This window comes from Lissotriton vulgaris, chromosome 7 (assembly GCF_964263255.1).
Source record: "Lissotriton vulgaris chromosome 7, aLisVul1.2, whole genome shotgun sequence".
NCBI lineage: Eukaryota > Metazoa > Chordata > Amphibia > Caudata > Salamandridae > Lissotriton > Lissotriton vulgaris.
The window spans coordinates 1256565673-1256580355 of NC_141695.1; the positions used below are offsets into that span (position 1 = coordinate 1256565673).

Sequence of the window (14683 nt, forward strand, 5' to 3'; positions counted from 1 at the left end):
CCATACAGTGGGACAACAGGTCCTATAGTCACTGGTACAGTTAATGCTTCAGGGTGTGCACTCAATTGGGTTATTTTCTGTATTCTCCACAACCTGTCAAATGTTTTGTTTTTCTTGTACACTTGCCTCCAGACTGCTCCTCTAACAATAATATAGGATGCAGTCCTTCTGTGACCATTACCTTTCTCCTTTGTTTCATATGATCTTCATGTGATACATGCATCTTTTTAGGATAAAATCCTCTAGTACTTCTAGATCTGTCTCAATCAAATGCCTCCATGTCCCATTCTTCTAAGGCTTCATACTGTGTTAACCTGGGTCTGGGCTCTAATTCGTTCATTCTATTCCTTAAATTCTGAAGGATTCTACCGTTGAACGAACCATTTTCTGGAAAAGCCAATAGTCCGTCACCTTTTGTATATTCAATCCAATTTTCTAACCATACCCATGTATGAAAACCCTTTTCCAACATCATAAATAAGGCAGGAGTCTTTGGTGGTGGGATAAGAATCCCTTCCCTAGTCCTCATGGGTTTATCTTTCTTAAAGTAATTCTTTATTGTTGCAAAGTCATCCTATACATTATCCTGTACATTATATATAATATTATTTATTTTATACAATGATACTATGTTTCTCAATAATCTATATACTCAGCGCCGACCTATGAAATGCTTAGGTTTGATCACTACTTGACCACAACAATAGGCCAACATTATAATGTGAACCTTTCTCGTCTATGACCATGGTTCATTTTGTCATTCCATCCTAATTTTAAGTAATTATACCTTGATTCACTACTTTACGGCTCCTAGTCCTGCCCAGAGTCTTTCTACTATATTTACACGGACCGTCAGAGGACACGTGGTCTGGTTGCCTTGGTTACTCGCTCAACAGGAACCAGCCGACCGCTATTGCCGAACACGAGTCGACGCACAGACAGATTCAATCTGCCTTTGGTATGCCCTACGCCATTAGAACACTGCCCTACATGTTAACGATTACCCCATGGTTTGATTTAACCTTATCCGTCCTTTTCTGCAGACGCTTAAATCCTGACGTCGTAATAACGACGAACGCGAGTCGGCGCACAGACAGATACAGTCTGCCCCTGGTAAGCCCTGCACCATTATAACTTTGCCCCACATGTTAGCGATTACCCCAGGTTTGGATGTAACTAAATCCCGTCTTTCTTCTCCAGACGGTAAATCCCGACGTCGCGACAACTCTGCTACAAACTGGAGTGCCCATCACGTTCAATTCCTGTGAGTTATTTGTTTCATTCCCATATACGGTTTAGCAACTCTTCCATCCCATAAGCTTCTTGTGATTAATGTTATGTCGGTTTTCTTTTATTCCTAGACTCGAGGGCCGCCTTACATCATTATATTATGTAAGTGCATTTTCTATTAATTCCCAATACTAGACGCAATTTACTGTGAGGGTCCTAATCAATCAATACCTTCCCATTCTTAGGACCTGAAGTAATTCTTCTCATGAAGGCATTCTCCATTCCAACTTCCAACTTGGAGACGAGCAACCCATGGTATGTCTTATAGTGTGCTCAACCATTCGTTTAAATTCTGACTCATGCATCTTATTAAATTAAATTAAATCTATGCTTACTAAATAGGTTGCCTGCCCCGTCCCCGTCCTGAAGAAGACCCCGAAGCAAGGTTACAACTAACTCCTGCAATTACTAGAGGGTCGAAACGTCGACAGCTTTTATGTTTATCAACTTCACCCCATCATTAAGTCATTCAATGTAATATGTGGAGTATGATCCTTATCTAATGATGTACTGAACCTACAGTCTTTTCTTTGTCTATGTTTGAATTTGATACATAGTACAGTGAGGCCATTTGGCTGTTTTTTATTGTCACTATCCTATACCCACACTACCTACACTCTATCACCTCCCTCCCTTCCTGGGGCACTATGTAATTTGTGATTGTTTATCTAAACTAAGGATGAATAACGTATGCTTACATTGTGAATAAATAACAGTGTAGGCTAATCAAGTGTTTCTTTATTTATTGGTATTCAACGGTTCAAATTTATTGTTGATTGCTGGGACCCCCCTTTCTCAGTATTGACAAGTGGCTAGCAGCTTTTGAGAGGGCCCTTAAAATGAGTAGGGTCCACTCTAGATATTGGAGTGCACTCCTGAAGGAGTTGACTCCAGTAGCTGGGAGGGATAGGCTCCTGACCCTGAAGGGAGAGGATGCAGAATCATACCAGCAGATGAAGGCATGCTTAGTCAAGAGATTTGGTTTGACTCCAGAACAGTACAGGGTGAAGTTTAGAGGCACACATAAATTGAGTTCAAAGTCTTGGGTAGACTTTGTGGATGTTTCAGTAAAGGCACTGGAAGGCTGGATTGTTGGTACCAAAGTCGACACATATGAGGGATTGTATAATTTGTTTTTGAAAGAACACATTTTGACTCATTGTGCAGAAGAGAAGTTACACCAGTATCTAGTGGACTCTTAGCTGACAGAACCCAGAGAGCTGGGGGAATCAGCTAATGAATGGGTGAGAACCCAGGTTTCCATTCAGCACCAGGGGGGTGACCAGAAGAAAGGAGGACAGGTCCCTTCCTAGGGGAATGCCCAGGGAAATGAAGGTCAAACACCTAAGGAGTCCTCCAAAGACCCACAAAAACCTGCACAAGGAGGGGGGGGGGGGCGAGCCAACCATAAATTCAAATGGAGGGGGTTTCAGGGAAAGCCTGGTAGGTTCTTTGATCCCTCAAATGTGGGTAAGTGCTTTGACTGTAACCAGCCAGGGCATAAGCAGGGAGATGCTGTCTGCACCAAGAATCTCCCCCCTAAGGGGCTATCCACAGGGATTGCCAGTGTCAGTGTAGGGGTGGAGGGTGGTGTACAGAACAGGCAGGTGGTTGAAGGAACCTTAGTGTCCCTGGGAGGTGTGAGTATTGCCACCCTTGCTGCCTTACCTCCAAACATGGACAAGTACAGGCAGAGGCCTAAAGTGAATGGGACTGAGATTGAGGCTTTAAGAGACACTGGGGCTAGTGTAACTATAGTCCTGGATGAACTGGTGCCCCAAAGAGGTTGTTACCTGGTGAGTTCCACCAGGTGACATATGCAGACAGCACTACCAAACTCCATCCCATGGCTGTGGTGGATTTGGAATGGGGAGGTGTGACAGGCCTTATGAAGGTAGCTGTGTCAAAGGTGCTCCCGGTCCAGTGTTTACTGGGCAATGATCTTGAAGCCTCTGCATGGTCAGAGGTGGCGAGAGGACTCCATATGAAAATATTGGAGCTCCCTGAGTGCGTATGTGCTATGACTAGGTCACAAACTAGCCAGAGGGGAGGGGCTGGACACTTGGACCCTGGAACAAAGGGCAAAGCTTCCAAGGACAAGGGCACTGGGTCTGGTGAGCCAGCCTAGAGAACTCCAGAGGTGCAGGAAGAATCTAACCCTGATGGGGAGGATCTGACCTCTGAGGGAGGGACTCCATCCCTGCCAGAGCAGTCAGATTTGGCAGAACTGACAGGAGCAGGTGGACCCTCCAGAGAGGAGTTCCGTCAGGGACAGCGTGACTGTCCCACCCTTGAGAACTTGAGGCGGATTGCTTCTAAGCAAGAGGAGGGGGATGACAGTGGGTTTCACAAACTCTACTGGGAAGATGGGCTGCTTTATACTGAGGCCAGAAACCTCAAGGAGGGGGCCACCCGGATATTGGTGGTGACCCAGAAATACAGAGAGTTCATCCTGACTTTGAGTCACGATATCCCCTTGGCAGGACATTTGGGGCGGACAAAGACATGGAACTGGTTGGTGAACCATTTCTACTGGCCCAATATGTCTGAAAAGGTAAAGGAGTTTTGCAGCTCCTGTGTCACCTGTCAGGCCAGTGGCAAGACAAAGGCTCCCCTAATACCACTGCCAGCGGTTGGGGTTCCTTTTGAAAGGGTGGGGATGGACATTGTTGGTCCCCTGGACCCACCTTCTGCATCAGGGAATAGGTATATCTTAGTGGTAGTTGACCATGCTACTAGATAAACTGAAGCCATACCTCTTAGAACCATTGATGCACCTGCAGTGGCTAGAGCACTGCCACTGCTTGGGGTGTTCACCAGAGTGGGCTTTCCAAAAGAGGTGGTGTCAGATAGGGGCACAAACTTCCTGTCCAGCTATCTGACTGCTATGTGGGATGAGTGTGGTGTCAACTACAAGTTTACCACCCCCTATCACCCACAAGGAAATGGTCTTGTTGAGAGATTCAACAAAACCCTGAAGGGCATGATAAATGGGTTGTCAGAGAAACTCAGGAGGAGATGGGATGTTCTCCTCCCATGCTTACTGTTTGCCTACAGGGAGATGCCACAGAAAGGGGTCGGTTTCAGTACTTTTGAGTTGGTGTTTGGACACCCTGTGAGGGGGCCATTGAGTCTGCTAAGAGAGTCTTTAGAGAAGCCTCTTAAAGAAGCTAAGGACAATGTGCTTGATTATGTGCTAGGCTGAGATCTAGAATGACGGAGTACATGTACAAGGCAAACAGGAAACTGGAGGACAGCCAGGAGATCATGAAGCACTGGTAAAATCAAAAGGCTACTATGCCTGAGTATACTCCAGGACAGTTGGTGTGGGTGTTGGAGCCTGTGGCTCCCAGGGCCCTCCATGACAAGTGGAGTGGCCCTATTCAATCTTAGAAAAGAAGGGTGTGGTTGCCTATTTGGTTGACCTTGGCACCCCCAGGAACCCTCACAGGGTCCTGCATGTGAATAGATTGAAACCACACCATGACAGGGCAGAGATGGCCATGTTACTGGTCACTGATGAGGGTGTGGAGGATGAAAGTGAGCCTGTGCCCGACCTCCTCTCCACTAATGTGCAAGATGGGTCAGTGGAGGGAGTTGAACTCTCTCCCAAATTGACAGACCAGCAGCACAGAGACTGTAAGCAGGTGCTGGAGCAGTTTGCTGGCCTGTTCTCTTTGACCCCAGGCATCACTGAGTGATGTGTGCCCACATTGACACTGGTGTCAGCCTACCTGTCAAAAATAAACTGTACAGGTCGTCTGGCCATGTCAGAGCCAGCTGAGGTTGCTAAGATGCTGGAGCTGGGGGTAATTGAACCGTCTGAGAGTCCATGGGCCAGTCCAGCGGTACTGGTACCTAAACCTAATCCTCAGGGGGGACCCAAGGAGTTAAGGTTCTGTGTGGACTACAGAGGTTTGAATGCAGTCACAAAGACGGACGCTCACCCTATACCTAGAGCTGATGAGCTCATTGATAGGTTATGGGCTGCTAAGTACCTGAGTACTTTTGATTTGACTTCAGGTTACTGGCAGATTGCCCTCACTGATGGAGCAAAAGAGAGGTCAGCATTCTCCTCACCAGAGGGACATTATCAGTTCAAGGTAATGCCCTTTGGATTAAAGAATGCACCTGCCACCTTCCAAAGGTTGGTGAACAGGGTCTTGTCTGGGTTGGAACAGTTCAGTGCAGCTTACCTGGATGATATAGCTGTATACAGTTCTACCTGGGGGGATAACTTAAGCCACCTAAGGGAAGTGCTTCAGTCCATGCAGCAGGCAGGCCTGACTATTAAGGCAGGTAAGTGCCAAATAGGGCAGAGTTCTGTGGTGTACCTGGGCCACCTGGTAGGTGAGGGCCATGTACAGCCTCTCCAAGCTAAAATCCAAACAATTCTGAATTGGACAGCTCCTGTTACCCAGACTCAGGTCAGGGCATTCCTTGGACTGACAGGGTATATTGAAAGTTTGTTCAAAATTATGCAACCATTGTGGGGCCCCTAACAGAACTGACTTCTAAAAAGAGGCCCAAAAAGGTGATTTGGACCCCAGAGTGTCAGAAGGCTTTTGACACTCTGAAAGCTGCTATGTGTTCATCACCAGTATTACTGGCCCCTGACTTCACAAAATAATTTGTAGTTCAGACTGGTGCTTCAGAGCAAGGGATTGGTGCAGTCTTGTCACAGCTGAATGAAGGGAGCCTTGATCAGCCAGTTGCCTTTATTAGCAGGAGGCTTCTTCCCAGAGAGCAGAGGTGGAGTGTCATTGGGAGAGAGGCTTTTGCTGTGGTGTGGTCACTGAAAAAGTTGAGACCATATTTGTTTGGGACTCATTTCGTGTTCAAACTGACCACAGGCCTCTAAGGTGGCTTATGCAGATGAGAGGGGAGAATCCCAAGCTGTTAAGGTGGTCCATTTCCCTACAGGGAATGGACTTTACAGTGGAACACAGACCTGGGGTTGCCCATGCCAATGCAGATGGACTTTCCAGGTTTTTCCACTTAGCCGATGAGGACTAACAGGGTGTAGGTTGGTAACCCATCACCTTTCGTTTAGGGGGCTATGTTGCAAAGTCATCCTGTGCCCTGGGCACCCCCCAACTTTTTGCTTACTGGAACTGGTGTTAACTGACTCTGACTGACCCTGGGCTCTGTTTAACCAGGCCCAGGGCCAGTGCCAAGCTAAAAGGAACACATTAGAATACAGTTAAGACACCCAACATACACTAGGGTACACTATGGTATGGTGGGGTATCCCTGTAATTGGCATGACCTACCCCATAAGCCTCTAGTATGTAATAGGGCAGGGGATTGAAACTACCTAGAAGTCTCCAGTATCCTGGGGGGGCATGGCAGTTTAGAGGCCAGCAGATTTTCTGCACTAGCATGTGTGCAGTGCTGAAGCCTGAGGTCAGTTTAAAAGCATCCCTGGTGGCCAGGACATCTTTTAAACCTTAAATTGTGCCCAAACTCGACTTTGGGGGTAGGGGCCCTTAAAAATGAAATACCTACCATGTTTTTGCATATTAGGGACCCCAGGGTCACCCCTAGGTATCCCAGGGGTGGGGGGTCAGTTATCTATAAGGAGCGCCCTTATAAAATTAGTTTTTATATGCCTGGATAAAGTGAAATTTTACATTTCACTCCCCACATTGTATTAAAGAGCTGCTCAAATTCGACTTTGATGCTAGAAGAATTGGGTATGGATGATCTGCAATATGTCTGCAGATTCAGAACCCCTGAAGTCTCCCCTAGTTGCACAGGGGGGTGGGGGTCCTGTAGAAATTAGGGGAATTCTTATTAAATGTGGTTTTATAAGCCCTGGTTCTTGAAAAGTGGCCCAGGTCATTTTCCCTATTGAAATCCCCATGACCCATAGGTTAACATGGTAGGAAGTTATTGATGAATAAATATTGATAGGAGAGGACCAGCCGGACCATTCAAAGACTTCCCAGAATGGTAGTAGTAAATCCAACAATATTATATTGTTACATTTCTCCTAGTGTACATACAATAAGTTATGAGACTTTCTTGTTTGTAAGTCCAAATTCAGCCTTTCGGTGATCTGCCCTGATTGGTCAGAGTTAAGTGGATTAGCCAGGTTGCTGGGAGGGCAGTGTGCTGTTCTATAGGAATGCCAGGCCAGGAGGTGGCACGTAAACTAAGCTTTTCAAAGGCAGAGGGGAGGCCTGGGTTTCAGTCCACTATGACAGTCTTGACCCAGAGTCAGGGCAAGGCTTAAGGAAGGTATGTGCAGATGGTAGGGGGTGTGTTTAGCCAGCTCTTACCTCCTTTCTGGAAAATCAGCCATTATGGATTTGGAAGAATGATGCACTCTGGGACAAACTAATGCCACACTCCACAGGATGTGGTCATAACTATGAGGAGTTGCCCTGCTCTCATTGGTCAGCAGTGGCCTGGTGCTTGACCCAGAGAATTTTGAGTAAGTATCTGAGAGGGACAGAGCCCTCCAGATCTGCTGCTTGAAACTGAATGAAGCAAGAAGTGCCATGCTGATGATTTTTGCTGTGCAAGGAACTCTAAGGTCTGACCTCTGGAGACTTCACCAAGTGAAACTGCAGCCCTGTGGATTACCTTGCTGCCAAAGGACTCAAGAGTGGAACTCCCTGCAAGCTACAGGTTAACAGAGCTCACCTGGACAGACCCACAAAGAATTCAAAGCCTGGAGTGCCAGTGGATTTGTAAGGGTTTTGTTCAAGTGGATTGCGAAATTGAAGTTTCACACTTTCAAGGACCCTCTTGGAGATTCCAGAACCTTGAATTGTGTGTTGGATACTTTGGGACCTGCAAGCAGAACGCCAGGAAGGTGTTCTAACTGGACCCCGCTTGCTGAAGAAGGCGGCCCACTACAGTGGTGAGAATTCTTCAGAACAATTTATAAAGGTGTGTCCCTGACAGAGAAAACGAAATGACTTAAGGGGCACTGTTGGTTTCTAAATACTAGAAAGTAACTAATCTTTATAATTTCATATCTCTGGTTCCCTACAGTAGATTATTTTCATTTTGGTGTCATTTAAAAGATAAAAATATTACCTATTTTTATAAATTGGTGTTGGATTTTTATTTTGTGTTGTGTCTTAATTATTTACTGAAATGGTGTTTATAAATGCTTTACATACCTGTCTTTGAAGTTAAGCCTGTCTGCTCCTAGCCACGTTACCAAGGGTTGAGCAAAGGAATACTTTTCTAAGACCTATGCTGAGTCCTATCATGTGTTAGTGGCCTTATTGCCAGTGGCAGACCTACATTTGCCCCTACCAATAACCCACTTTCCAACATTTATTCTCTGCATCAGTGACATTTTCTTTTCTCTCCATACATATTATGACTTGGTCCTCTTATGTATTCTTGCCTTGCAAAACCCAAATATCTTCTGTCTGGGCGATTCCCTATTAAAGTTGGATCATACTTCCACATACAAACTCCGTTATCTATTACTATTACCGCTTCTATTTTGTCAAATAATTTGTTATTTTGTTTACACTTTGATTCTCCAATCGTATTGCCGCTTTTAATCCTTCATCCAATCAAGCTTAATTCCACAAAATTCTTTTAGCCAATACTAGCGCGGCTCTATTGTGATGTCAGTATTCACTCCTTACTACTGACCCCTCCTTTACAATCCTCAGTAAATCACATGCCTGCTGTTTCAGCCAATCCCCACGCGGCACTATGTGATGTCATTGCGACAACTGACCCTCCCTTTACAATTCCCTGCCTTTATCACACACCCGCTGTGTCAACCAATCCCAGCGCTGCACTCTGTGACATCAGCATATCTCCGGCAGCTGACCCTCCCTTCACAAGGTAATACGAAAACGTTATTTCTTTTAACTTTCTTCAAATTTTCATTAATAACGACATAAAACATTCGCTACTCTGTCTGTTTCATAAACCTCAAAGAATGGTTCATCTCTTTTACAACAAGTAAAACCTTCTGTTTACTCTTCATACACTGCGAGTAAATCTTTTCCATTTGCCCTTCACTAAAGCTCAGAAGAACCTACTACTCTTCCAGTGTTACCCTTTCCAGGTGATATAACACCAATTTTTCACTCACCAGCGAACTCTTTGCTAACATCCACTCTCACTTATTCATAACATTTCTAAAAATTAACGAGTAACCTCACTGCAGTTTGGTTTCCACTCACCACCCGCTAAACACTTCCCAGGAATTTCCAAACAACATAAAACAATATACGAACTGATTTGTTAATACATAAATCTATAACCAATAATCACCAAACTAATCAATACCCACCATACCTCTGCTGCCAGCAAACTGATCCAGCGGGCTATCAACCTGCGGACATCTATCACTAAATACTCATCTGGGCCCATAAACACACTCACGCAGTGTAGGTCGGTGAACACTGCTGGGGATCAATTTATAGGGCTAACTTCATACGTCCGTTTGCTTATCAGTCTTTGAATCTTTATTAATACTAAGCCCTTTCTTTCAATTGGATCTATTTTAGTTGATTAGAGTTGATGACCATGACGTAGGTCCTATTTACCTGTTTCTTATTGAATAACCACAGGCTCGGGTAAGTTTTCAATGTTTATCTAAATTAATTATAAGAGCAAAAACAAATTACAGTGTTAACTCCATCTTTCAGAAGAAGTAGAATCTGTCTATCCAATTTAAATGAAAATTTCACAATAACGAGTACCTCAGGAAAAAAGAGGATAGAGAGAAAAAACACATGGACACAATACACAGAGTTATATTTATCTAGAATGGTGCGAAAATCAGACCCCTCTGGCCAAGAGTTATGGGCCTCTTAAAGAGTTCAGGTGACAGGTTCTTCAGGACAGGATAGGACAGGACAGATGACCTCTACTGGATTCGACGCCTGCATCTCACCCCTCTCTAATACTAACTTCCTCCTCGGTTCTTCCGCAATCTTCTTCTAATTCTATTACCTACTCAATTCTTTTGTGATCTTCTAATTCTAATTTGCTTAAAAATTCTAAGTCTGCTTCGTCAGGTATCAGCATTCAGACAGCATCTCTGTCTTTCAGCATTCTGCATTCTGGCAGAGACTGCTCTCTCTAATTTAACTAACTTCCCCAATTATACTTTCTAATGGAAAGAAGAGCCCCCAAATGTTTCAAACTTATGAAACTCCTAATTCTGATTGGGCAAGCTGAGGGGTTGATCATCACACCATGCTAAGTTGAATACTTTTGTAAACGTTCATTTTTTTAAGTTACCACCCATTAATTTTTTCTCCCAAGCTTTATTTCCCACCAATATTTGTAAACTTATTGACAACAATGTATACAATTTCACAATTGTTCATTTGAATCTTCAGGGTATTCAGCTGGTTCCCAGGGTACGTCTAGTGAGTGTCCTTGGATGAGTTCCAAGATTTGAGCTCACTGCTCCGGAGTAGTCTCTCCTGCGCATGCAGCAACCTCACATGGGTGTCAGACCTTAGTTTCTCTAGGAGGCCCAAAATACGAACTAATAGAGAGGTCAAAAAGACAAAGTATTGGGCCTTACCGATAGAATCTCCCTCTATGCGGACGACGTCCTCTTTTTCCTCACTGACCTGAATAGATCTGGGCCCGAGTGCTGGAGATAATGCGTATCTTTGGTGAGGTATCGGGCCTCTACCTTAACCCGAGTAAGTCCACCTTGTGGGTGCTGGGTGACGGGGCGGACACGGGCTCGTGGGCGTCAGCCTTGCGAGCTGCGGCCGGGGGCATATTGTATCTTGGAGTGTTCTTGTCCGAGTCCGCGACGGTCTCATGGGAGCGCAACGTGCTGCCGGTATGGGAGAGGGTGCAAACGGACATTAAAACTTGGTCTCGAATGCCCCTTACCATCTATGGCAGGTCGGCGATTTTTAAAATAGTCGCCCTTCCGCGCCTCCTATATCAATTACAGAACCATCCACACCCAATCGCACCACGGTGGTTCCGGCAGGTCAATTCTGCCCTGGGCCGCTTCTTGTGGGCAGGGGGAGCCGCTAGAGTGGCGCTACGCACGTGCTTTCTATCCACGTATTGTGGTGGCCTAGCCACGTCGGACATCCTCTCGTATTACCAAGCCTCTCATCTGTTGGTCTTAAACGACTTGTGGTATGGGGATGAAGGCGACCCGGCATATGCGCTGGAGCGCTCACTGATGGGGAATAACACATTGCATACCATCCTATACTCGGCTGGGCTTAGGAGGAGGCTGCCGTCAGCCACGCAAGTGGTATTTGCAGTCTGGAGACAGGCACTGCGTCGGATGGGTTGGTGGGGAAAGTTGACAGCAGAGACCCCATTGTGGCAGAATGGACGACTCCCTGCGCTGGCCTCGCTTCCGGGGTTTGGCGGATGGGACTCTATAGGGATTTCCTCGCTTGGAGACGTTATGTCCGGTGTGACTCTTAAGTCATTTCAGGACCTGCGGGATGAGTTCCACATGCCAAAACTCAATTCTTCAGATATTTACAATTTCGTCACGCATTGGCTCCTAGCCTCATTGGGTTGGAGTCGCTACCGGAGTTCAGCCCAGTGGAAGCGAAGGTTTTCATAGGCGATCTTGGGGATAAAAAGGTGTCCCGCATATATCAGACGCTGGTCACTCACTGTTCCTCCTCCCTGCTCCCACTGAAAGATCTTGGGAAAAGGACGTAGGGCCCCTGGATGAAGATGACTGGAGGGAGGCACTGGAGTCCCCGTGTGGGACGGCTATTGCGGTATGACTCCGACTAATCCAATTTAAATACTTGCACAGGGCCTACTATACACGAGAGCGACTGTGGAGGGCGGGCCTGATCGGGTCCCCGGAGTGCCTGCTTTGTGGAGCTGACATTGGTACCCTATTCCATACTGTGTGGTCGTGTGCTGGCTTGACTAGGTTCTGGACTGGTGTTTGGAATTGTTTGTCGGAAGTGCTCGGCTGGGATCTCCCCCGCATCCATCGTCTGGGTCTTCTTCATGTGTTGGAGGGGGTAGGTGGAAATATTTACAAACGTAATCTCTTGCTGTTGGGCCTAGTGGTGGCCAAGCGGGACTTGGCTCGAGCGTGGAAGAATGAGAGAGCCCCCCCCCTGAGTGCGTGGAAAGCTGGACTGGATTATTTTATGGGGTTGGAGCGCCCAGTGTTCGAGGCCAGAGGTTGCCCCAGGAAGCATTATAAAATCTGGAAACGGTGGGCAGATTACAGGGGTTTGACTCTTGATCCCCCAGTAGAGCCTGACGACGATCTAGATTTGGGTGATGGATGCCAGGCCTAGAGTGCGCATGGCGCCGGACTTACAGATAGCATGTACAGAGGGCTTGACATGATCGCGTGTACAGGGCTAGGGAGGGATAAGGGGCGGGTAGTGGGGTTCTTGGGTGGCTGTGGGAGTTGGGGGTTAGGGCAAAACGTTTCTTTTTATTGATTGGGATACAATGATATATATGTGTTGATAATTTACAGTGACCTCCTGATTGTGGAGAACTGTATACCTGCTTTTACCTGATCAATCAATAAAATCTGTTGTGAAAAAAAAAAAGACAAAGTATTAGATTCAAATAAAATGATTTTACTGTATACCACCTATCTCTACTCTAATCCCATTTACTTAGAAAGACTATTTATGCATTAGTATTTAGTATATAACACAGTTTAGTTTTAGCAAAGCAGATGCTTAGCACATGAGTTCTCAAGCGGCCGTTTTAGTTGCTATGGTGCAGAAGCAGAGTTTTCTCTCCAAGCGTTAAGACGTTATGCAATTGACGCATGCGCAGTTTATTTTTCATTGTTAGCAGCCATCTTTAGTTACACTCGGGTTACTTGTTTGTAAAACACATAGGCAAGCTTCCTCCTTTTCTAGAAAATGTAGAATGTTGTGTAAAATTAGTATTACATACATTGTTAACACTTTGTTACGAGTTTATATAAGAGGATAACATCCGAGCAAGTCTCTTTTTCACGAATCCTTGCTCCATCACATCTACACAAAGGCACCATCAGGACATGCTGGCTGCCCCTTCTTCTCAGGTTCACTTTTCTGCTTTTGTTTAAATTTCCAGAATCCAAGACAACAAAAACATTCCCAAGAAAGTGTGCAGGTGGCCAATAATGGAACTATGGCTGACATCACAAGAGACGAGGTCATCATCAAGGACAATTGCATCTACTCATCCTGGAATGAGGGTATGTTGAATTGTGAGCTGGGAGCTATTAACTGAAGAGGAATGATAAACTATTCTCATGTAAAAACTTCAGAAAGCTGTAAATCTCTGTACCACAATCAGCAACCTGCGCACGTCATTGGCTGATGTAATTGAGAAGTGCTTAATTTGTAACAAAGAAATATTAAACAACGATTTCCTTGGGAGCTTTCTACTGGCACTGCTTAATAATGAGGTAGTTGTGATAGAGCGCACTGGTCACCCGGGTCACTAGATTACCAATTTCCACGCACTGGGCCCTGGCGTGCATATGACAACTGTGTTTGCATGAACCGGGTGAATCTTTCCACGCTACTATGAGTAATTCAGGGGGTGACTCTCTCACCACTTACTATACATGTACCTGACTTACCACAGGCACATTTCTCCTGATGGATCAGGAGCTAGCAGTGGACAGGTAACAAGATTCCCAAAAAGGAGTAGAATACCTTACACATTCAGTACATTTAATAACACTTTGTGATGTATAATGACCACAGACACCTGATGGGTTTTCAAAGTTTTATATAGAGAAATTTAGAATGAATATGCCATGAGTATAAAGCAAATACAAATCAGAACATCAATAATCAGGATCAAAACAAAAATGTAACTATGGATTAAGGCAAGCACCATAGAGTACTAAGGAACACTACGGGGTTTGAGCATTTAGGGAACTTGCTATTTAGTACGAATTTAAACTAAGGCAGGGACGTGAGAAGGACCTACTATGTGCACTAATATTCTTAAACAAATTCCTAAACTTTATGCTATTCTTACTAAGTTCACATCAATCATACTAAAGGGAAGGGATAATGGAACAAGCTAAAATAAGCAGTCAGTTTAATAATATCCTAAAGGTAGGGAAAGAAGTGGAACATTACTAATGAACAATTGCATAAAAGTCACTTTCAAAAGGTGATAGGGAAATACCACAGGCAAGAGTGCTTTATTAAGAAGAGGAAAGGTAGGAGTAAAGTTTAGACAGACACCCACACTGAATATTTACCTAGGACGGGAATGAGGACCAACCCTGGCCACGGGTCAGCTTGGGAAAAGGCGAGGACAAGGACCCTCAAGGATTCAGAATGCCAGTAGGCGAGCAGGTACAGCTCATGGACAGTCAGGACAGGATACCCCTCAGGGTTTGGGTCAGGACTGGGCTCACCAAAGGGCACGACCAACACCTGCAGCTTCGGATGCAACGCCTGCG

The 14683-nt window shown here is 45.4% G+C and overlaps 1 protein-coding gene across 1 annotated transcript in view; it reads left to right on the plus strand.

Moving 5' to 3' along the window:
- Positions 1-14683, plus strand: part of DOK3 (docking protein 3) — a 173309-nt gene that overhangs the window by 114632 nt on the left and 43994 nt on the right. Inside the window, exon 3 of the mRNA XM_086931793.1 lies at positions 13330-13453. Within this exon, the coding sequence (XP_086787919.1) occupies positions 13330-13453 (124 nt within the window). The remainder of the gene's footprint in view (positions 1-13329; positions 13454-14683) is intronic.